The following is a 20,665-nucleotide window of genomic DNA, read 5'->3' on the forward strand; positions in this document are numbered from 1 at the left end:
GGCAATGTCCTTGTGTAGTACACCTCCATGAGTAAGTAAATGAAAAGCCTCCCAAGCTAAGCTTCCCTCCCGGAACTTGTGAAACGTGCTCTCAAAGTCAATACTGTCCCTGGATGTCTGATCCCTCTCGTGACCCGTTCAAATCACACGCGCTCCCCTTCCCTCGGTACTCGGAGATGACCCTGCTCTGCGTTTCAGCTAATCTACTTCCTTCAGGACGGATAGCACCCGATTCGCTGGGAATGTCGTTGGAAGGATCTCGTTCAGCTGCAGTCATCAGATTTCGATTGCTCGTCCACCTCCCTTCAAGTTTCCCCACATTCGCCATCGTCATCTATGACACATTTCCCAACAACGTGTTTCTCTCAGATTCTATTATCGAACCTCTCCAAACGCTCACCAGGCATCATGCATCAAGCTCCATAAGGAACATCACATTCACAGGGTAGATAATCTCCTCCTCAGTCCATGCATAATGGGCGGTCCCGCTATACTCATCGATTCCTTTAGTTTCCAGGATTCTTGCCAACTCCCGGCTCTTGGCAACGATTCTTTGGTAGCCGTCCAACCAAGCCCTCCGGCCTCGCCGGTCGGCGATTGCACCAGGCAGTCACGATGTGATAAACGAGAAACGGGAAGACGTGTGAACTTTGATTCTACTGATTCATATCCTTCTGGAGGGTGGGTTGCTTATGCCTACGAGTTCAACCTGGCAATTGACGTACAAAGCCAGATCTCGTTTATAAATTTACCCCGTTCCAGTTTCACTAGGTCGAGCAACGAGTTTCATGCCGCTAAGGAGGTCATCCCTCAACCTCTTTAATCCCGAACTCCAGTGTCTAGACCACCAGGAAGAACCTCCACTCGATCCGGCTGAAGATCGGAATCAGCTCCCGTACAAATCTGGCAAAGAGGGCAAAGGAATGCATGCTTTGATTCCCCCCCTTTCTATTAACTGGGGCAAGTGCTTTACGAACTCGATGCTAAACGCACAGTTAGCAGGTACTTACAAGCTTCCAAAGGCCCGAACGATCACAAGCTTGCAGCTCTCTTATTTCTCCTTGATCAGTGAGGGGCCCACTGAGATCATATTTCCGTTGTCTGCAAGGATATCGTACCCGACCTCCTGAGTGCTCTTAACCCTGACTGCGTCGAATACTAGCCGGATCGGCGCCCTCGTCATCTTAGCTGTGTACCTTCGCGGCCATCTGCGACGATGGCTGGTTGTGGTCGACGACGTGTGGCGCCAAGAGACGTGACAACGGCCGTGCTGTACGGAGACGCAGTGACGATAATCGGATAAAGGCCGGAGATTCTTGCGAAATTGAATCGCTTTTGCACGTGGATGCCGGTGAAACGACTCGAAACCACTTACGAAATCTCAGCGCTCACCGTATTGCCCCCACAGCATGCTCCGCCGAATATGAGCGCAGGTTGGCCGGCGTACTGACCACGGCCGCCGTCCCACGGTGCCTTGAGGCTGATGCCAGCCGGGGGAAGCGAATAGAGTGGAATTGCGGCCGTAGCCACGCCCATTGGAATGGATGCCGCTTTGTCGAATGTGATATTTGATGGAAGCCTAGGATGTTTTCAATAACCGCCGAAGGGTAGGGTCTGGTCTTACCTTTGGCGTTGTCTCTGCATCAACGATGATGTACTCCTGGAACCTCCCGTAATTTCTGTTATCCGGCAGCCTACATCGGTACAGATCCGTTTGGATGCATGCAAGTATGTGACGAGGAGGGCTTTCGCTTTGTCACTCTTCCTGAAGTTCGAGACGCCTTTGCCAGTCTGCACAGCCTCCCCGGCACCTTCCAAACCGAGAATAACAGGAAAAGTTTCGACTGAATGATCTGTAGCCTGGATCTTCCAGTTTGCAGGGCTTAGTCCTGCTGCAGTTTTTTTGACGAGTATTTCCAAGCATCTCTCCTGCGGGGGGGGAGGGCGTCGGTCGGGTTCCTATCTTGAAAGAACTTTGATTCTCTTGGAGGAAGAGCGCACGGTGCACAACCAGCTGGCTGCGAACATGAACTACATCTCAAAACGAGGGCTGTCGATCTTCCATCTGTTCCGTTACGCCGTTATGACCCTTACTATCTTATGAACCGCAGTATGACTACTGTGTCTCCTTGAACCATATGCATGACGCGTAAAATCGGGGCGAAATCCAGATATACACATCTCAGATCGAGTTCAGGACCTCCTTGTTATTTTATATGGACGTCTGTGATCATTCTGTAAGCTCCAGCAATCCATCGCGGCAAGATAACCAAGCGGGTCCACTTACAATTCCGAATGTTCGTTCATATCTCAATACTCCATGAACATAGAGCATAAACTCAAATGCGTCGTAGAAAAAAAAGGGGGGCGGTACACCCGACAAAAGTCCAATCGGTAAATTAAGTATGTATACGTCCGTAGTCACAATTCGCATGAGCGCAACGTAATTCCGACTCGAATGAATCCGCAGTCGACCCTCACTAGCACCCCTCGCGAATTCCCCTAAAAATTCATGCCCTGTCTCCCCATAATTAGAACCGCCCTCCTGTCCGAGCAGGTTGTACCAACCGTACACCAGGTTGCCCGTGCGTGTCCCCGTCTTCATCTATAGGTGACGGACGCTCCCATAGGCTGATCCGCTCCTCCGAATCGTCCACCCCACGTATGGGGTATCGTCTTGACTGTGTCGTGGAATTACTCCTGCGCTCTTGACGGGCGGCTGTCTCAAGATCTCTGTCAGAGAGTACTGCATTCGTGCCGACGGCGCGCGAATCGCCACCGCCGCCAAACAAAGATGGGAGTTCTGATATGTCATCAGGACTCTGCGAGAATAAATCACCTGATGGCGGAGTAGGTGTTGTAGGCGTCTCGAACGGATCCGCACCCAGTGTGCTTAGTAGGGATCCGGTCCCATTACTGTCACCACTGCTGTTTCTCGTTAAAAAGCCTGTCGAGAGGGTAGGGGCAGTCGGCGCCAGTGGTTCATCATTCGTACGTTGTGGGACAAGGACGGACTGGGATGATTGTGATTGGGTCGGATGTACATATAGGGGCTTTGTGGGAGAAGCTGGCGCATGGACGGTGCTACTCCTATCGGAAGAAGCCTGTCCGCTCTGTCCATGTATATATACCGGTGGCGGAGGAATGGTAGGCACCGAGGAAGTTGGTGGATATTGGTATGATGGTATACCCATTCTCGAGTCTGCACTGCCACTGGACGGTGCAGCAGCTGGACGAACAGCACTATACGTCGCGCCGCTGGTGTCTGCGCTCCCAGGCGGCACATACGAGTGCACGAGATCTTGTGAATCGAATTTGATTGCCGTCGGTCTCGGACTTTTTGTTGATGAGAAGGATGAAGCCCGATCAGCTGACTCGCTTCTCGGGCTGCGCAGGGACGCCGCGGATGGTACTGGAGCATCATACAGTTGATGTCTTGTAAGCCCATCGTACGCATGGTCGGTGTGATGGAGTGAACTGAAGGGTACGCTGTCCATACTACCGACCATCCCTCCACCAACACCAAGGCCACGGCCGGCACCACGCGCAGAAGAGCCTCCCCGACTTGACTGACTGAGCCTGCGGGCACTACGGGCGCGGATGATACTGCCAACCGTGGCGAATGACCCACGAAGGGCGTCAATGCCAGGATCTTCAATGGCAGCAAAGGATTTTTCGCCCGCCTCAGGATCGTTTTCTGCCCCAGGATACATGAACGTTGCGGCGTTGTCGGTGTGCGCTCGGGCAACTTGGAGAAGTAGTGTTGAGCGGCGGTCAAGGGAGGAAAGCCGAGCAGGATCAATTTTGGACATTTGCAAGATTGTTATCCCAACGCAAATGGTAAGAAACGCGAATACCAGCGTTAGAATTTGAGACACTGGTGCAGCAAGACCTTGGAAAAGGACCTGCGAGCCGTAGAGAAAGTATATCTTATGTCAGCGCCATCGCAGGGGTGACCAAATTATGGCACGTACGATAGTAGTGACCATCGAGCAGAACGAAACTGTAAAAGCTATCAGCGTCCCAAGTCACATCGACCACCAGATACTCACATAGCACGTAGTACGTTGGCGTGACTTGGCATTGATCGTCAGTGCGGTGTAATCATCAGTGAGCGATTCCCCTTACCCATAGCTACGAGGCAGATCAGATGATTTCTCAGTCGTAAAACATTAACTGCACTTACCGGTGTTGAATAGCGCAAGCGCAACGTTCAAATAGTATACCTCCGTCACTGCAGTGTGCATGAGTATAGATCATACAGAGTGAAAGAACAACAGCGCACCAAGAGTGACAGCCACAAAAGCCACGAGGAAAAATATAAACCAGTTGTTGAACTATTAAGGTGTAACCTTCAGCTCTAAATCAGTCATGCAAACGTACTTGGTTGTGACCCATGGCAGTGGTTACTACTGCAGCACCGAGCCCAGTGGTAACGCTTACGCTTATGCCACCGATGGTACTGCACACGGCGAGGTACCAGAGCATATTCCGCTTTCCATACCTGTTGTATCGGGATGGGTATCACTGGTGAGAGTAACCGTATGAACTCAAACCTTGGTCCAAAATAAACGATGATGCCAAGGGCGATTGCGACTAACACGCTGATGTACGCGAGAAATCCGGGGGCAATGAAGAGCTGTTTGAACTCCGAGATCTGGCTTGGGGTTGACTCTTGAGGACCTAGTCCGGGGATAAGAGAGGATGGAGAGTCGCAAGGGGAGGGAACAAACCGTTAAGAGCAATGATAACTGAACCAATCTGACAACATCTATGAGGGACGGCACGCAAGCAGGTGAAATGGAGGAACACACAATACAAAGAGCACATCCCAGCCAGCCGAAGAATGTGAGTTTCTCTTTGAGAAAAATTGATGACAAAATCGCGCAAATTACAACGGACAGTGCGCCCATGGGTGTCTAGACAAAAAGGTCAGGATTAAGCCAACAGCTAGTGCAAAGGAACGCACAACAACAAGAGCTTCTACGAATGCATATGCTGGATGGCATAATTAGCGGTGTGAATGCCTCACTGCAAAGTGGGTGCGTTACCTGCAAAATTACAGATTTCCCCTAGAATCATCACTGCGGTTGTGCGGGGTTACAGTAGGTCAGTTGAAGTGAGAAGTCCACTCACTGATCATGCCGGTCCACCATAGCGGCTTCACGTACGATCAAACATGTCATCCTCAACAGGGCTACATTAAAAACGCACTGATTTAAGGTAAGCGACTCCTTCCCCCGCCGTACGCCCAGCCTGTGAACGTAGGAGACCTTTCTTCTTGAAGACGAAACTGGACCCGATAAGGACACCACTGGTGATGGCCAGTATTATGCCGACAACCTATGCGAGACGGAGACGTAAGAATATGTGGTGCAAAACCGAGTGGACGTACTTTGAGACTGGAGGGTAGTTGGAAAGATGTGGTTGTACTAGTGGCCGTCGAAGAGGCCGTCCCCGTCGCGGTCGATGTTTCCATTGTCGTCGAGGACATGATGGGGATTTGGAGAACGAAAGACGTAGCCCGGTGCGCAGCGCTTTGGGCCTACAATGTGCACAGTATTGGCGTTGCACAGCTGCTACTCCATACGGCACCAGCGGGCGGACGGGCGGCGGCCCGGTCGCTCTCCGGTGTAATCACGAAATAAATAAATAACGACTTTATTGTGTGCAGTGGATTACGTAACCTCAGTCCTTGACGTCGACCAGCTCAACGCGGTCTTTGCTGCAGGGAATGGCATGGAAGGACGACACTCAGGTGGATTCCGACATCGTGACAAGGGCCAGTTCACTGTCGGAGTTGACGCTGGTTGTCCAAGACTATCTACCCCATCCTGACACCGAATCTCAGTCAGAAATCCAGCCCACCCCGGACATCGACATCGCGCCATGGCTGCATACGGCGAGCTTTCTCCGCTCTCGTCCGTGTATCTTCAGCTTACCCGCCACGGTTTTCAGCCCAGGATTCCTCCGAAGCGCTCTTTTGGTTTTGTTCAGAAACCATCTTTGCCGTCCATTCCGTTCGCCCGTTCGAGCAGCTCTGCAGTCTCTTTAAGGAGCAGAGCAAATGACTCCCAGTCTTTCCTGGCAGACCCATCTGACGTCTATTCGAACGATTCGCGAAAGGGTAATCCACTTGGTTTCCTCAGTGACATTATGAGAAAGCGCTCGCGTTCAAAACTCAGCTTGGACAGCGGTGACACCTTCGCGACGTATCCATACCCTTCTTTGAATCCTTCCATGATATCTATGCAGGACAGCGCAGCATCATTCCGTTCTTACCCCCCTATGAGCTCATCACCTCAGCCTTTGCTGAAGAAAGAAAGGGACAAACCACGCATAAGAAGACCACGCCTCAATAAAACTGTTCCCCTCACTCACAAGGACTCGTCAAGCGAACTTCCTTTCACCCTCGATACAGACATCTCACATATGGATGGCATCGTCAGCCCAGAAGTCTTGGAGGGACCCTCTAACGTATCTCCATCCAGCGTTCTCGACATATCAGGCTTCACCCCTCCTTCACCTTCGGCGACCATGTTTAGCGACCCGTTTAATTCAAGTTCGGTATCATCTAAACGGAACGCATACTATTTCCACGACTTCCGTAAAATATCTCCAAAATCAACATTGGGTCCGTACCGCCTTGAAGACCAGCCTCACGAGAGAATGTCGGATGGTGCCTGGACTGCTCCGGAGAGCTGGGCAGTGGAAAGGGAAGAAGTATTTGGACCTGAAGAGGAAGTTCATTCTGTCTCAGAGGAGGAAAGTCTTGCCGCGAGCAGTTCGCGCTCTCCGGACGATGGTTCAGCCTACAATCATACCGGCGCACGAAGACGTGGCCGCCGTGAGTCTCGCCATTCTCATAAACAAGCAACTACCACGAACAAATTCGTGCGCGTCCGGATATACCGGGACGACGGCTCCTACCACGTTGCCCAAATTTTACCAACCTCCACAGTTGCGGACCTTACTCCTTCACTCAATGCCAAGGTGCTCCTTGATCAGGATCGCGAGACACACAAACTATACCTCAAAGAACGTGGGAGAGGTATGTCTTTCAGTCTCGGCGTGTGTATTTTGTCCTGAATGTCGCAATAGAGCGAGTCCTTGCACCTACTGAACGGCCTGCCGCCATTACTCGACGTCGATTGGAACAAGCTGGGTATGATCAGGCTGATAGCCTCGATTACATTGCTGCGGAAGATATGACATTTCTTCTCAAGTTTGTTTATAAAAGCCAACTCCTCGGGCCACCTGTAAGATCTACGTCCAACTGGCATGTGGTCGTGTCTGACTATATGGCTTGCAGGAGGACTTACAGTTCAACGAATTGGAATACGTGGACCTCACTGGATGCGGCCTGCCCACGATACCAATAATTCTACACAAGAATGCAGCATCCATCGTATACCTGAATCTATCACGCAATCCCATGGTTGAGATTCCGCTCGACTTCATTCAGTCATGCGCGACCCTGCGCGAACTACGGCTGTCAAACATGGCGATGAAAAAGGTGCCCCAGAGCGTGCGACATTCAGCAAGTCTTCACCGCCTCGACCTCTCTTGCAACCGCATTGTAGACCTTGATGATGCCGCACTTGAGCGTATCCCTGAACTTAATTCCTTGAAGCTACAGAACAACCGGTTGGAACAGTTGCCTTGGTACTTGCCCAGGCTCTGCAATTTGAAGTACTTGAACATATCGAACAACAAGTTTGTCCAACTCCCGTCAGTAATATGCAAACTGCCAGCACTTCTCGACCTTGATGTCTCCTTCAACATGATCACAGATCTCCCCGAGGACATAGGGGAGCTGGTCCAGCTGGAGAAGCTTATTTTCGTTGGAAATAATGTTTCCAAGATCCCGGAGCAGTTCAACCGGCTTGTCAACCTGAAGGTGCTGGATTGTCGACGGAACAGCATTTCCGACCTTTCCTTCACCCACGCACTTCCGAATCTCGAGGTTCTCTCAGCAGATCATAATTACGTGCATGCCCTCGATTTATCCCACTGGCCCCGCACGACACAGAAGCTTGACGCCTCTCACAATGACATCACCCTTCTCAAACTCGTTACTCCGACGCCAATGCCATATGCACTGACCTCTCTTGATGTTTCGTATGCGAAGTTATCGTCGCTTGATGATTTCACTCTCTCCCACCTTTCCTCCCTTCAACATCTCACACTCGATCATAACCTGTTTCGGGCCCTCCCTGAAGCCCTAGGTGACCTCAGTCACCTCCTCACGCTTTCATGCTCGGACAACCACCTTGATGCACTACCTGAGTCTATTGGGCGCCTCCAACGCCTCGAGACCCTCGATGCGCACAACAACAGCCTCACACGCATTCCTGCCTCCATTTGGAACTGCGCGTCGCTCACCATGATCAACGTCACCTCAAACCTGATGGAGGTGTGGCATGAGCCCCCAGGCACTGGACTTGTTTCGCCACCTTCGACTGGCATCACTCTCGACGTTCCGCCCGACCTTCCTGGCGGACGACATTACCCCGTTCGTAATTTGCTCTCTGAAGAATCATCACATATCCCGGCTCCGGCAAGACCAGCCCCTCCACTTGCATACTCCCTTGAGCGCCTTTACGTCGGCGAAAATCGCTTGACTGACGAATCGCTTCCGCCGTTCACGGTCTTCAAAGAGTTGCGCGTGCTCAATCTATCTTTCAACGTGATTCAGGAAATGCCTTCCTCGTTCTTCCGTAACTTGTCGAAACTTGAAGAGCTCTACCTAAGCGGGAACCAGTTGACAAGCATCCCGACTGAGGACTTGTATAAGTTAACACGACTTTCAGTCTTGTTCTTGAACGGGAACAAGTTGCAGACGCTCCCGCATGAGCTAGGAAAGGTGCAGAGTTTGATGGTGATAGACGTGGGTAGCAACGTTCTGAGGTATAACATCAATAACTGGGAGTTTGATTGGAATTGGTATGCATATAAATACTTGTCAGTTAACTGAAGCATTCACTGATTGATACCAGGAATTTCAACAAGAATCTTAAATATCTGAATCTATCCGGAAACAAACGGTTGGAAATCAAGCCCGAGAAGTCGGGCAACAAACCCCTCTCCGCGAACGAAGAGGAAAGTAGAGCGATCCTCGCTGACTTTTCCGAGCTTCACCAATTGCGAGTGCTGGGTTTGATGGACGTTACAACAGCATTCTTGCCCAACATCCCGGATGAGAGCGAAGACCGCCGTGTACGCACATCGCTCTCCGAGGTAAACAAGATGTCATACGGCATTGCTGATAACCTTGGACACAACGGTTATCTCAGCATGTTTGACCTCGTCCAACCGAATTTCCGGGAAAATCAAGACGAGGCAGTATTTGCTATGTTTGGCCGCACCCACGCAGCGTTGAGCAATAACCACCTTTCGAAGTTCCTACATGACAACTTCCTCCGACAGTTCACGGATCATCTGAACAAACTGGATAAGGCGAAGGATGAAAGTGTCGCGGATGCGCTGAGAAGAACCTTTTTGAGGCTGAACAAAGTACTCCACGATTCCTTATACTCTTCAGCATTACCGCATCGCAAGTTGTCCCAAGCAAGCGTATCCACGAGCACCACAACGCCCTTTGACGCATCGTACAGAGGAACCGGCGCGGACGGCATCGTCCTTTACCTCACCGGGAAGACGCTCTACGTTGCTAATGCCGGCCAGGCATTGGCCGTGATATCCTGTCGAGGGAGCGCGGAGGTAATTTCCAAGAGACATAATCCGTTTGATCGTGGTGAAACGATTCGCATCCGCGCTGCGGAGGGGTGGATCTCTCCCAAGGGCTTCATCCATGACGCCATCGATACGTCGCGCGCATTTGGTTTCTTCCACGACTTTCCCGTTGTGAATGCCCGTCCGGATGTGTATGTACGGCAGCTAATGGAGCAAGATGAATTCGTTATCGTCGCAAACAGTGGCTTGTGGGATTACATCTCCTACCAGACTGCTGTCGACATTGCGCGGTCGGAGATATCAGATCCCATGATTGCTGCACAGAAATTGCGTGACTTTGCAATCAGCTATGGGTCCGACGGGAGCACGATGATCATGGTCATTTGTGTCGCCGATTTGTTCCAGTCGAAGCAACCAGTCGTGGACTCCGTACTCGACCCTGATGCATACGGCACAGGAAAGAATCGTCGGCCAAAGAAGCCTGATATTGCAGACCGAACGCTCGCCAGGCTGGGTGAAGAAGTACCTCCTCCAGTGGGTCACCTCTGTCTCGTGTTCACCGACATCCGGAACTCGACCCAGCTCTGGGAAGCAAACGCCGGTATGCCAACTGCTATGCGCCTTCACAACAGCTTACTGCGAAGGCATCTGCGCATATGTGGCGGGTACGTCGTCAAGACCGAAGGTGATGCATTCATGTGTTCGTTTCCGACCACTCTTGCCGCCCTGTGGTGGTGTCTCACTATTCAGGTGCAACTTCTCCATGAGCCGTGGCCGTTGGAAATTCTCGAGTGTGGTGAGGGCAGAGAAGCTTATGATGCGGAAGGCAATTTGATCGCCCGTGGTTTGTCTGTGCGCATGGGTCTCCACTGCGGTACACCTGTGTGCGAACCCGATCCGATCACCAACCGGATGGACTACTTTGGGCCCATGGTTATACGTGCTTCTCGACTTAGTGGACATGCGGCCGGTGGACAGATTATGTGTAGTGCGGATGTGGTGCGCGAAATCAATGCTCGCATCACAGAGACAGGGCCATACACGGAGTACTCCGAGTTCCAGCCACCGACAGCGATTGAAGCAATCCGTGGCATGGGTATTAAGGTTATTCCCGTCGGGGAGATCAAGCTCAAGGGGTTGGAAGTCCCCGAGATGGCAACACTCATATATCCCGCACAGGTGGCCGGCAGGATGTTCATGGTGCCAAACTCGGCCCCAACCAGTGCCTCCGTAGCACCCGTGAAGGCACAGTGGTCTGTGGATCAAGTCCGGGAGCTTGCGTTACTCTGTCTTCGTTTCGAGGCCCTCGCATCGTCCCGTGTCTTTAAGATGCACGCAGAACTAGACCCAAGGGATACGACCCAGCCGTCTGGCGTGAATAACCCACGTGGATACCTAGAGGGAGACTTGAATCTTCTTCTCCCCCCTTTGAACGACAAGACCACAGAGCATGAGGTCATGACACTACTCGATTCGCTACTCACGCGACTCGAGAATGCTGCCTCTACTCTCGCACTCAAAGCGATGGCGGAAGACTCGGCTGCTATTTTATCAATCCTTCGGAATCATGGCGGGATTGACGGCCGGACCCTCAGAGTGCTTTCATCGTCGCTTGGCAGGTAGTATTGTTATTCCTTTCCTTTTTATTGCTTGCTTGCTTCGTCCACGTCATACACCTTTACACTTTTGTTTTACCTTGTTCACATGTATTGCCTCACATTGCAATATTTGTACCAGGCACTCGTTGCGGACTACTTGTACATACCTTGTATGTTTGCCCAAGCATTGCACTCTGTTACTATACATTGTGTTTTGTATCCTTTTTCAATTGTACTGAATGAATAACCCTCCGTGTTTCGACTCATGGTCAACTGCTGTAGGTTTGCAAGTGCTCGGAAAACTAGATCGCTGAATAAACTTCTTTTCATCGACTTCGCTTAGACCTTCAAAGTGTGGGGGACGATCTCGATCCAGTACCTGGAGATCATCATTCAAGACACAGATATGTCAAAAACCCGCCCAAAATTATTTCATGTGATGTGATCGCTTACCCATCAGGATCCAAGATGAACGCGATGTGCCTCATGTTGCCATCGGTGAGACGTTTTTTGAATGAAACGCCCAGTTTTTCGAAGCGCGCACACGCCTCCTCGATGTTGGCCACCCCGATGGCAATGTGACCGAAGCCCTTACCGGGCTCAGTGTTTCCGCTGGAATAGCCTTGGAAGTTAGGATCTGACTCGGTACCGTGATTGTGCGTCAACTCCAGAACGCCTACGGATACACGTTAAGTAAACGAGACGTGCGGTGGACGGGCGATGTTCACCTTGCCGTGCGAACACATTGGCATTCTTTTCCTCAGGCGAAAGGTTTTCACCCTCGTAAGCGAGGAAGTAAAGCGTGAAATCGCCCATGTTCGATTCTGCACATTAACTGGTTTGGAGGCATTCACGCATGGATTACAGGACACGGACCACGAATTAACGTCATACCCAGGATCTGCATCGAGTAACTCTTATTGTGCTTCTGAAGGACATACAGGTACCCTGGCTTACCTCGGTGTAGAAATGCAAGGACGCTTTCGGGTCCTTGATACGAAGCATCGTGTGGTTGAACTACACCCATGGTTGGACTCTCATGAGGGTGACCCCTGCTATAGTATAGGCTTACCTTGAAGCTCGTGGTCTCCGTTGTAGCTGGCATTCTGATGCGTACGCTCGTATTCTCAGTGACGACGTTCTCGCAGGAGATGTAAGCGTGAGTGCGTAAAGGTACCTCATGGCTTATGATGCCATCCGACACTTAATTAGCTATTGTATCACTTGAGCTCTGCATTACTAACTCGTTATTCACGCTGGTCTGAGTTCCTTCCCTGTGCCTTGGAGAGCCCTCGACAGCTATCTGAATGCCTGGTAACAATACGAAATGCTATTGCACACGTCCTCACTCAAGCTCAAGTATGTACCCGACAACGGCCCGGAACCCATTGGTGTCCGGTCCGGTTCCAAACATGGCCAAACAGCCTGCTCTCCTTTCTATTAGTCTGGATTTAATCTCACAAAAGTACTGCACACGGTGTTACTCGTCTGTGAACATTCTTAGCTGTTACAAGACCAAGAGTACGACAGGACAGGGTGTTCCTGACTGGTAGCAGACCATCTGTGTGAGACAGGTGGGCTCGCACAAAGTCCCTTCTATTCGTTTTCTTCCGCGCGGCGTCCTTGAATGCCTTGTAACCTCTACATCTTCCATCCTCCAAGGCGAATTGAGGCTCCCCCTCTTCCCATCTTAGTTGAATTGCGGAATGACAGTCTCAAATCGTAAGCGCGAGCATCAACCAGATGAAATCCAGAGTATGTGACCTTCCGATCCGACTTCCGTGTCTTACATCCAGACCCATCCGTAGCTGTCAATGAGCCTGGCCTGCAGATTCAATGCGATGCATGTCTCTGTGATTTGACACATTCCATCAGAATAAAGTGTGCTGATCCTGTTTGCGAACCTGGGGATGGGGTTGATATTTGTCCGGCTTGTTTTTGTGCTGGGAAGGAGTTTGGGAAACACAAGCGCGGCCATGCATACAGAGTCATCGTAAGTTCCTCGGGTAATTTCCTCTTTTCGAGTGGACTAGTCTGCATGCACCCAGGAATTACATTCATACCCTATCTTTTCACCAGATTGGGGCGCCGATGAGTCAGTCCTGTTCTATCGCCTTGTGTCATGCTCACATTCCTGTCTCTTTTTAGGGAGCTTTTGCTTATCGAGGGTATTTCCAAGGCAGGATTGGGAAACTGGCAAATGATAGCTGAGCATATTGGTACCCGTACCAGTCAAGAAGTGGAGGGACACTATAATTCTGTCTATATCGACTCACCCGATTGGCCTCTCCCGGTTGGTATCGCATGTCAGATGTTGCAACCACCTCTTATAGCGATTTTTAGAAAGTTAATGTTGAGTTCGATGTCGACCCAGACGAATTCCATCAACGAAAGCGAAGGCGAATGGCAGCCCTGAATACTATCCCTCCACCTCCGAAAGTTCCACCTACTTCAGCCCCCGGTGTTCATGAGGTTGCAACCTTTCTTCCAGGTCGTCTCGAATTCGAACACGAATTAGATAATGAAGCGGAAGAACTGGTCAAGGATCTCGAGTTTGGGATTTGCCTTCAGTACGGCGGAGATCAGATCATTGAGGATGAGAACGATCCGGATGTTAAATGGCGATGGCAAATGCTAGAAGAGCGTAAATCAAACCCCCTGCTCGGCCTGACATGTCAGCCGTCAATGAACGGCATAAACGGCGATCTTAACGGCCATTACTCCATCAACGGGGATACGTCCCAAACAGTATTGCAGCCCAAGACCGAGGAGTCTACTACCGAGCCATCTGGCGGAGACGATGACCAGAATGCTGAGGAGCCTATGCAACCACCACCTTACGAAACCGACGACTCACTGGCGTTCAAGCTGACACTGATTGAAATGTACAATCAAAGAGTTGCGAAACGGCATGAGGCCAAAGCGATCATGTATGATAGGGGCCTATTGGATTATAAGAAGGTACGAGTCGTTGCGCTCAACTTGCCCGTAACTAACCAGTGTTAGATGCAAGCTGCGGAGAAGAAGAGACCGAAAGAGGAAAAAGATATTGTCAATCGGCTTCGACCATTCGCGAGGCTTCAAACAGCAGAAGATTACGAAGCTTTCGTCACGGATATTCTTTGTAGGTCCACGACAAAAGTGAACCAATGGATTTTGTCTCACTTTGCTCAGACGAGGCTGTTCTCCGCAAACGAATACAAGAGTTGCATCACTACCGGCGGATGGGTCTGACAACAGCTGCTGACATAGACAAGTACGAACACGACACGATCCGACGGGTAAGTATTGACAGTTCCTACAATGTCTAACGAACGTCCTTAAATGAATATCGATGAAGGCCAACATGACCCGCGATTACTACCCGTCCGAGCGCCTCAACCAATTGCGGGCTGGTGGGAGTGGCAGTCAGTACATTGTTTTTACACTGGCCACTATTTGACGATGTGGATGCTTTAGGAGAATCCGAGGGCCGGAAAAGTCACGAAAGAGAGTCTACACCGAAGCTTGTCACTGGTACTGGACCACCTCGGCGAGCGCGTATGTTTGTGCGCAAATGCCCGTTCTCAGCAGGTTAACAGTCATTTCTAGCGGCACCTCTTAATCTGGCCAATAGTCCTTCTCTTCATCTACTCACACCGGCAGAGCAAACACTTTGTTCCCAATTGCGTATCCTTCCCAAGCCCTATCTTGTCATCAAGGAGACATTGGTACGAGAATATGCTCGGCGAGGAGGCAAACTTCGACGACGGGAAGCTCGTGATTTGGTCAAAATTGACGTCAACAAGACTAGCCGTGTTTGGGACTTTTTAGTTCAAGCAGGCTACCTAAAAATCACCCCAGATCCACAGCCCGTTGCTTCACAAGAAGCTGGGTGAGAATTCCCGAGTTTTTGAGCACATTTCTGATCTGACTTCGATTTCGCAGAGCCAGCGGACATTCCCAACAGTCACACACCACCTCACCTTCCAAGGATCAGTCTCGCATCCCTCCTAGCACCGCAGCTTTCCCCTCGACCAGCGACAATAGCTCTATTGCGCAACCTAAATCCCTTTTCGCCTCGCCTACCATATCTTCGTCCTCGTGGCCGCAAAGTGATTCGACTACACGCGACCGATAATACCTGTGCATCCGTACTAACTCATCATATCATAGCCCACATCTGTACTGCATGCATCGTTAGGTTTCCCGTGCTCCGCTGGTTATACTAATACTTGATTATGGTGTGTTGAGGAGCGTTTCGATAAGAGTCTCGTCAATCGGAATGTTCGCTCTCCGAAGATAGTCATCGTTCCTGCAGATGTATGAGAGAAGTCGCAACAGAAAGTCTTCATCCTCACCAGAACTGCAAAGGAGCATTCAGGGAAAAAATTGCTTAGGAATCCAAATCACCATCATCAGGTCAAGGTCTCACCTTGGAGTAGTGACGAGTACCCGAATCACACCTATCATGCAGACATGATGGATTTGACTTCTCGTATGAATAGACTCAAGAAACTCACAGCACGGTTACGATCGTCTGACCCTCTTTCCAGCCCAACAAACGAGCCAATTTCACACATGCGACTAAATTGCACGCACTACTTGATCCAAGGAATAATCCATCGTGTTTGATGAGATATCGAGACATAGCAACAGCCTCTGCATCCGTTATCCTGGAGAGGGGTCGTCATGAAGTGTGGCTGTGAAGACCTGCACTATCCATGAGGCGGATTGTACGTACCGGAACGCGTCGTCAACGATCGGGAGCGCCAAGCTAACGTTGTTGGTCATACGATTGATGCCACTGGGAAAGGGTATCAAGTTCAGTTGATCGTCTTCGCTGTAGCGATGAACGCCTTACATTCCCTCGACGACTGTATCAACTTGGTGGCGTCTCTTCGTTCCTTCCGCCTCTCTGCGGTCATACATCACGTTGTACTTGACCTGTGGCTCCATAAATAAACCCTGAAAAAAGAAACTCATGGTGAGCAGTGCTTTACCTTGTTGAAAAGGCCACTGCCTTCGGGATCAGCAAGCACAACCTTGATATCCTTGTTCATCGACTTGATATAATGACCAACGCCGCCAATAGTCCCTCCCGTCCCTGTAAAACGTGAGTGCACCCGTTAGCGCGACAATGATGTCCTACCTGCACCAGAGACAAAAGCGTGGAGTTTTCCACTCGTTTGTCTCCATATCTCTGGACCAGTTCCCTCATAATGCGCGTAGAAATTGCTCTTGTTCTACACCAACCCTCATCATGACAAGACAACTCACGACGAGGTCGGAGTATCCTACCTCAAACTGATCAGCGAAAAAGCCTCTTGGCTTCGATGCGGGATCATCATCCTGGTCGTCGACGATCCTTTCCCCTGTCTGGGCACGCAACGTCTCCGTGGTGACCGAAGATGGCGACCCCGTCGGTATTTCGTGGCTAAGTTGCATTCCCTCAATCCCTTCAGCCACGTCCTCCACTCCAAACTGGAGAGCCGCTTGGCGTGCCATGTTCTATGACGGTACATTGTTGACCAAAAGGCGGAGAAACGTATCACTTACCACATACTAAAGGACGAAATTAGAAGTAGCATGAAAGGTGAGCTGACTTTGTACATACTTGTTTTTGGTCAACAATGCTGGCAGGCCGCACACGTCGTACCTCAGCTCCAAGACACAGTAGAGCTTTTACTTTCTCTTCAGCGACGTCATCCGGCATAATAATTGCTGCCCTCGCTTTCAGTTCGACCATCACGTTTCTGGTCGTATCGGACTTACTCGTGTCATACCCTCTTTGCAAAGCCATCAAATATTGCTAAGACGGTTTTGCAGGAAGGGCTTTACCTAGCTCTGGCAATAGTCGCTATCGAAATGCCTGTAGATCCCACAGTTCCCTCAAATATGCGGAAGCCTGTCCGAGGGTGCAGTAATCCTTGCCGTTCAGCATCCTGAATCACTGCAGGCCCAGTCTGCATCAGCAACTCCGTGAAAACGGCAACTTTTGGATAAGATTACTTCGCAGAGCGACACGATCTTTGACAGAACCTCCAGGATTGAGGAACTAAAGTCGGTCAGAATGACCTCAACAAGTTGACAGACCCTCCGGAGGGCAAAGCTCACCTCAGCTTTGCCAAGTATCTCGATACCAAGTGCCTCACTCAAGGAGCTAATCCTCACCAACGGTGTGTTCCCTAAGTACCGGTCGGTACAAAAAGTTTTGGAATGATGAAAAGAAAGAGATGTACCAATGAGCCCAGTCACACCATCCAGAATCTCGCTGCATCTATTGACCTCAGTAGGATGCGTCAAAAAGTTTCTTCTCCTCAGCTTGCGCTCTCGTAGGTGGCCGGCCAACGACGACGACGCTATCGACAGGGCCAGCACAACGAAGAATCCATACTGAAGTGCATTATTTGAGAGCCATGAAAAAACAGAATGAGAGAATTTCATGCTGCAGGAATAACCAGGCATGACCTCAAAATCACATACTTATCAGTATCAAAAATCATTACAGGATCAGACCTTTGTATCAATGTAAAATATCACTTCCAGCCAACTTCCTACAGTTATTCCCTCTAATGAAGATCACAGTGACATGGGGACATTAACATGAGACCACAAAAATAGCAGGGAAGCACAATTTTCAAACTGAACTATAATGTAATACATTCTACTACTTGGAAATATATCTACCACATGAGGGCACCCAAAAGAAATCCATCAGATAGACACTCGACTCGCTGGTTTGGGTTCACCAAGTTGCGAGCAACCCAGCAAAGCACAGAACCAAACGTCCTCGAAGTTCCACCGAAGCGGAGACAATGTTCTCTGTTAAACGAGCGAGTGCAGACGTCATCGAGTGGATTTGAAGGATGTGGCATGTGTAAACATGCGAGACTCGAATTAGTTTCTATAAAATAGATCCTAGCTGAGTATGTTCTGAAGAGACAAGTATGTCGCGGTGGGGCCTATATATTTTTCAGAGGTGGTCCGTGCGTGAGAATGGTATTGTTGCTCTGATTACCATATATAACGCAATACACAGTCGGTTGCCATTCTCGGTTGCACACTACAGAGTATTACATGATGTATTGGTCCAACTTCTGCTGGACAATGACCTTGTCACGGACAGCAAATACAAGTGCCATACGTATCGGCATGTCCTTTGTTCTCTATTCCCCGAGGTTTGTCGTAGCGTATCATAGGAACAGGTGACGACCCTACAATGACCCTGCTGCGACGCCCATTTGCCCAGCGGACTGGTGCACATGCATTTCGAAGACTTCATATCTCTCTATATCCGTTGTCACTAAGAAACCTTTCCAAGATGGTAAGTATCAGTTAGTTGATACGCAAATTCAGCGTCTTTGATCCCCGTTGACCTCCGATCACCATAGCTGGATTCCCAACAGATGCGGAACGTGTACAGAGAAGCTTGCAAATGCAAGGTATGTACGAATGTAAAATCAAATACGTCCCTTAGTACAGCTAAGCTCTCCGTTAGTGCGGGGATCAGAGCCAGTCCGTTCAAAACCCGTGAACAACTTACGACTGCGGGGACATGAATAGCACCATCCATTTGTTCATCAAATCACCAGACGCGGAGAACCTTTGGTACCTAAGTACAGACTACATCGTGTCGTCGACAAAACCCTTAACACCGTATCACGGGACTCGCCGTTCTTGAGCCCTCCGTTGGACAATATTCCGGACATCACTTCACGTCCCTTCCTTCGCTCTGAGTAGAAGGTTCACTAGCTGCTTTTTCATTCACGCGACTGCTTCTCCGGTCTGTGTAGACTCAGGGGTGCGGTATGCCTGGTAGGCCTGAGCCTGAGGCTCCCTTCTTTATCTTACATTCGTCTCATGCCTTCCGTTGTGTGTTCAACTGTGTAACCAATATCGCCACTCCTGTAGTACTATGCCGTTGATGGTCGCGATGGAGCTGACAATGGTGATGCTACTTACACTCGTTTATTGTTCAAGTCATTGCCGCTGTTACCCGGCTGATGACGCTCACCGTTATCCTTGACCCTGCCATCCACCCGCCGAGACACATTGACGTTACATACATATGGGTGCTGATTATGTCGCTCCGCAGGAACCTGTTATTGATTGTCACGGTACTAATCCGTGAGTGTGACTTCAATGCGAAGTTTGATACTTGCAACGCAGGCACAACAAGACTTTCTTAAGTCGCGCTACTCGATGATCCAGGCTGTGGTCTGTATTCGAAGTAGGGGGAAAAGAAGTCCCCGTCCTTTATGTTTTACGGGCCTTTTTATACCGTAGGAAGTAGGTACGAAAATACCAACGTAGATGAGCGGGGTACGCGTAGGATCAAAGGAAACAAATGAAACTGATTGAATCTGTCATGAAACAAATATCATCTGAGAACATACCCGTGATCATCAGGCCGAAGCCCTACAGTGAGATAAGCCTATTGAAACTTCGAATTCATTCGATTCTGTCTTGTATTCATCGCATTGGCCCCATGGCTCACAATGAACCAAGTGATGGACCAAGTTCTTTGGAAAATCGCAGTACGCCGACCACAGGACGACCCTGGCCCTGGCCGCAATTTCACCGTGAAGATGACCCCAGTACAGGCATCGACCAAAAAACATACCACAATTTAGTTTTATACACCAGGTACGCATCGGCTGCGTATCAACCCATGTGTCCTCGTCCGATGGGCAATACACTCGTTGGGCAGGTATGTACCCTGTTTCCGCGTATACATGCGATGAATGTCCTTCCTTCTGTCTCAGTTTACAAGCGTTGTTACAACAACTCGCGGTTTCGTAGCGAGAGACGACAAACGCAAGGAGATCGTTGTCGCTTTCAGAGGCAGTAAAGATGTTATTAGCATTCTCATTGGTGCAAAAAAAATGGTTCCAGTCATGTTGCACTGGCTTATCTTGTGATGCCGCAGATGGGTCCGTGATACTTACCCCACTTCAAGGTACTGGCTTGCCGCCTTCACATGTGCAATCCACGTCGTCAAAGCATCCGAAGCGACCTCACGTCCACACGGGATTCCTTATTGCGTACCAAAGCATCGCCCAAGTCCTGCTCGATATCGTAGGATTGCAGATCAATATGTACCCCATGTACGCGGTGGTTATGACTGGTACGTCTTATTCCCCTGGCGTAGATGATTGTTGAGAGAGAGAGAAACCACAGGTCATTCATTGGGAGTGAGTTCTCCTGGCAGGATGCCGTAGCTAGCCTTAATTTCAGGTGTTCCTCGATTTGCGCTCGAGTTGTAGGGGGCAGTCGCAAGTATAGCGTCGATCGCAATCCGAAATACATACCCAGCGGCGACCGCGAGGTTGTACACCATTGGTCAGTGCTTTTTTCCTTGTCGAGCCAATGCGCGCATATGTATGCTT

At 50.1% G+C, this 20,665-nt stretch overlaps 9 protein-coding genes across 9 annotated transcripts; 4 read left to right on the forward strand and 5 right to left on the reverse strand.

Annotated features, from left to right (window-relative positions):
* Positions 1–1,001: 1,001 nt before the first annotated feature.
* Positions 1,002–1,930, reverse strand: F5J12DRAFT_205513 (uncharacterized protein). Its single transcript, XM_051738404.1, has 3 exons — positions 1,625–1,930; positions 1,393–1,579; positions 1,002–1,332 (listed from the first exon to the last, which is right to left on the reverse strand). Exons 1-3 carry the CDS (start codon positions 1,642–1,644, stop codon positions 1,180–1,182), a joined length of 360 nt encoding a protein of 119 aa, XP_051605266.1. The 5' UTR covers positions 1,645–1,930; the 3' UTR covers positions 1,002–1,179.
* Positions 1,753–1,917, reverse strand: F5J12DRAFT_701005 (uncharacterized protein; the record flags this gene model as incomplete). Its single annotated transcript, XM_051740505.1, has 1 exon — positions 1,753–1,917. A coding segment is annotated over one exon (165 nt), but the record flags the coding sequence as incomplete, so codon positions are not given.
* A 419-nt stretch (positions 1,931–2,349) lies between the features above and the next one.
* On the reverse strand, positions 2,350–5,612 carry F5J12DRAFT_799980 (magnesium transporter NIPA-domain-containing protein). Its single transcript, XM_051744303.1, has 15 exons — positions 5,396–5,612; positions 5,215–5,343; positions 5,137–5,161; positions 5,052–5,084; positions 4,970–4,998; positions 4,815–4,919; positions 4,734–4,761; positions 4,557–4,683; positions 4,384–4,504; positions 4,286–4,337; positions 4,187–4,234; positions 4,129–4,134; positions 4,053–4,076; positions 3,975–4,003; positions 2,350–3,905 (listed from the first exon to the last, which is right to left on the reverse strand). Exons 1-15 carry the CDS (start codon positions 5,492–5,494, stop codon positions 2,532–2,534), a joined length of 2,229 nt encoding a protein of 742 aa, XP_051605268.1. The 5' UTR covers positions 5,495–5,612; the 3' UTR covers positions 2,350–2,531.
* Positions 5,613–5,680: 68 nt separating this feature from the next.
* On the forward strand, positions 5,681–11,691 carry F5J12DRAFT_205659 (uncharacterized protein). The gene is made up of 5 exons (XM_051738407.1): positions 5,681–5,902; positions 5,959–7,051; positions 7,102–7,259; positions 7,313–8,946; positions 9,000–11,691. The coding sequence occupies exons 1-5, from the start codon at positions 5,735–5,737 to the stop codon at positions 11,317–11,319; spliced, it is 5,373 nt and encodes a 1,790-aa protein (XP_051605269.1). The 5' UTR covers positions 5,681–5,734; the 3' UTR covers positions 11,320–11,691.
* On the reverse strand, positions 11,477–12,507 carry F5J12DRAFT_205550 (Glyoxalase/Bleomycin resistance protein/Dihydroxybiphenyl dioxygenase). Its single transcript, XM_051738405.1, has 6 exons — positions 12,367–12,507; positions 12,252–12,311; positions 12,171–12,195; positions 12,023–12,118; positions 11,748–11,970; positions 11,477–11,673 (listed from the first exon to the last, which is right to left on the reverse strand). Exons 1-6 carry the CDS (start codon positions 12,397–12,399, stop codon positions 11,634–11,636), a joined length of 477 nt encoding a protein of 158 aa, XP_051605270.1. The 5' UTR covers positions 12,400–12,507; the 3' UTR covers positions 11,477–11,633.
* Positions 12,508–13,000: 493 nt separating this feature from the next.
* F5J12DRAFT_712736 (uncharacterized protein) lies at positions 13,001–15,172 on the forward strand (the record flags this gene model as incomplete). Its single annotated transcript, XM_051740782.1, has 10 exons — positions 13,001–13,049; positions 13,103–13,287; positions 13,343–13,389; positions 13,443–13,587; positions 13,638–14,255; positions 14,301–14,418; positions 14,469–14,575; positions 14,635–14,701; positions 14,754–14,834; positions 14,886–15,172. The coding sequence occupies 10 exons, from the start codon at positions 13,001–13,003 to the stop codon at positions 15,170–15,172; spliced, it is 1,704 nt and encodes a 567-aa protein (XP_051605271.1).
* A 33-nt stretch (positions 15,173–15,205) lies between these two features.
* F5J12DRAFT_205577 (PALP-domain-containing protein) lies at positions 15,206–17,853 on the reverse strand. Its single transcript, XM_051738406.1, has 16 exons — positions 17,516–17,853; positions 17,391–17,461; positions 17,286–17,331; positions 17,115–17,226; positions 17,049–17,062; positions 16,891–16,997; positions 16,833–16,838; positions 16,575–16,784; positions 16,426–16,519; positions 16,277–16,380; positions 16,138–16,220; positions 16,018–16,080; positions 15,797–15,949; positions 15,709–15,739; positions 15,635–15,639; positions 15,206–15,588 (listed from the first exon to the last, which is right to left on the reverse strand). The coding sequence occupies exons 1-16, from the start codon at positions 17,739–17,741 to the stop codon at positions 15,513–15,515; spliced, it is 1,401 nt and encodes a 466-aa protein (XP_051605272.1). The 5' UTR covers positions 17,742–17,853; the 3' UTR covers positions 15,206–15,512.
* A 1,813-nt stretch (positions 17,854–19,666) lies between these two features.
* On the forward strand, positions 19,667–20,622 carry F5J12DRAFT_800046 (uncharacterized protein). The gene is made up of 3 exons (XM_051744304.1): positions 19,667–20,403; positions 20,457–20,470; positions 20,543–20,622. The coding sequence occupies exon 1, from the start codon at positions 19,765–19,767 to the stop codon at positions 20,125–20,127; it is 363 nt and encodes a 120-aa protein (XP_051605273.1). The 5' UTR covers positions 19,667–19,764; the 3' UTR covers positions 20,128–20,403; positions 20,457–20,470; positions 20,543–20,622.
* On the forward strand, positions 19,667–20,622 carry F5J12DRAFT_800047 (uncharacterized protein; the record flags this gene model as incomplete). Its single annotated transcript, XM_051744305.1, has 4 exons — positions 19,667–19,840; positions 19,899–20,403; positions 20,457–20,470; positions 20,543–20,622. Coding segments are annotated over exons 2-4 (368 nt in total), but the record flags the coding sequence as incomplete, so codon positions are not given.
* Positions 20,623–20,665: the final 43 nt, after the last annotated feature.

Source organism: Pisolithus orientalis, assembly GCF_024613125.1.
Source record: "Pisolithus orientalis strain OTSU chromosome Unknown F5J12scaffold_2, whole genome shotgun sequence".
NCBI lineage: Eukaryota > Fungi > Basidiomycota > Agaricomycetes > Boletales > Pisolithaceae > Pisolithus > Pisolithus orientalis.

Bases quoted from the DNA above. Each gene is read 5' to 3' on its own strand.
- F5J12DRAFT_205513 (XM_051738404.1), bottom strand. From the start codon at position 1,644: ATGCAGAGACAACGCCAAAG. The intron at 1,580-1,624 runs GTAAGACCAGAC...AAAACATCCTAG, and splicing joins ATGCAGAGACAACGCCAAAG to GCTTCCATCAAATATCACAT. The intron at 1,333-1,392 runs GTGAGCGCTGAG...CACGTGCAAAAG, and splicing joins CATGCTGTGGGGGCAATACG to CGATTCAATTTCGCAAGAAT.
- F5J12DRAFT_799980 (XM_051744303.1), bottom strand. From the start codon at position 5,494: ATGTCCTCGACGACAATGGAAACATCGACCGCGACGGGGACGGCCTCT. The intron at 4,762-4,814 runs GTGTGTTCCTCC...AGATGTTGTCAG, and splicing joins TGGGATGTGCTCTTTGTATT to ATTGGTTCAGTTATCATTGC. The intron at 4,684-4,733 runs GTTTGTTCCCTC...TCCCCGGACTAG, and splicing joins AGTTATCATTGCTCTTAACG to GTCCTCAAGAGTCAACCCCA.
- F5J12DRAFT_205659 (XM_051738407.1), top strand. From the start codon at position 5,735: ATGGCATGGAAGGACGACACTCAGGTGGATTCCGACATCGTGACAAGG. The intron at 7,052-7,101 runs GTATGTCTTTCA...ATGTCGCAATAG, and splicing joins CCTCAAAGAACGTGGGAGAG to AGCGAGTCCTTGCACCTACT. The intron at 7,260-7,312 runs GTAAGATCTACG...TATGGCTTGCAG, and splicing joins GCCAACTCCTCGGGCCACCT to GAGGACTTACAGTTCAACGA.
- F5J12DRAFT_205550 (XM_051738405.1), bottom strand. From the start codon at position 12,399: ATGCCAGCTACAACGGAGACCACGAGCTTCAAG. The intron at 12,119-12,170 runs GTCCGTGTCCTG...GTTAATGTGCAG, and splicing joins GGGTATGACGTTAATTCGTG to AATCGAACATGGGCGATTTC. The intron at 11,971-12,022 runs GTGAACATCGCC...GTGTATCCGTAG, and splicing joins CAATGTGTTCGCACGGCAAG to GCGTTCTGGAGTTGACGCAC.
- F5J12DRAFT_205577 (XM_051738406.1), bottom strand. From the start codon at position 17,741: ATGCCTGGTTATTCCTGCAGCATGAAATTCTCTCATTCTGTTTTTTCA. The intron at 16,381-16,425 runs GTAGGACATCAT...CACGTTTTACAG, and splicing joins CGCTTTTGTCTCTGGTGCAG to GGACGGGAGGGACTATTGGC. The intron at 15,740-15,796 runs GTGAGTTTCTTG...TCTGCATGATAG, and splicing joins CAGACGATCGTAACCGTGCT to GTGTGATTCGGGTACTCGTC.
- F5J12DRAFT_800046 (XM_051744304.1), top strand. From the start codon at position 19,765: ATGGCTCACAATGAACCAAGTGATGGACCAAGTTCTTTGGAAAATCGC.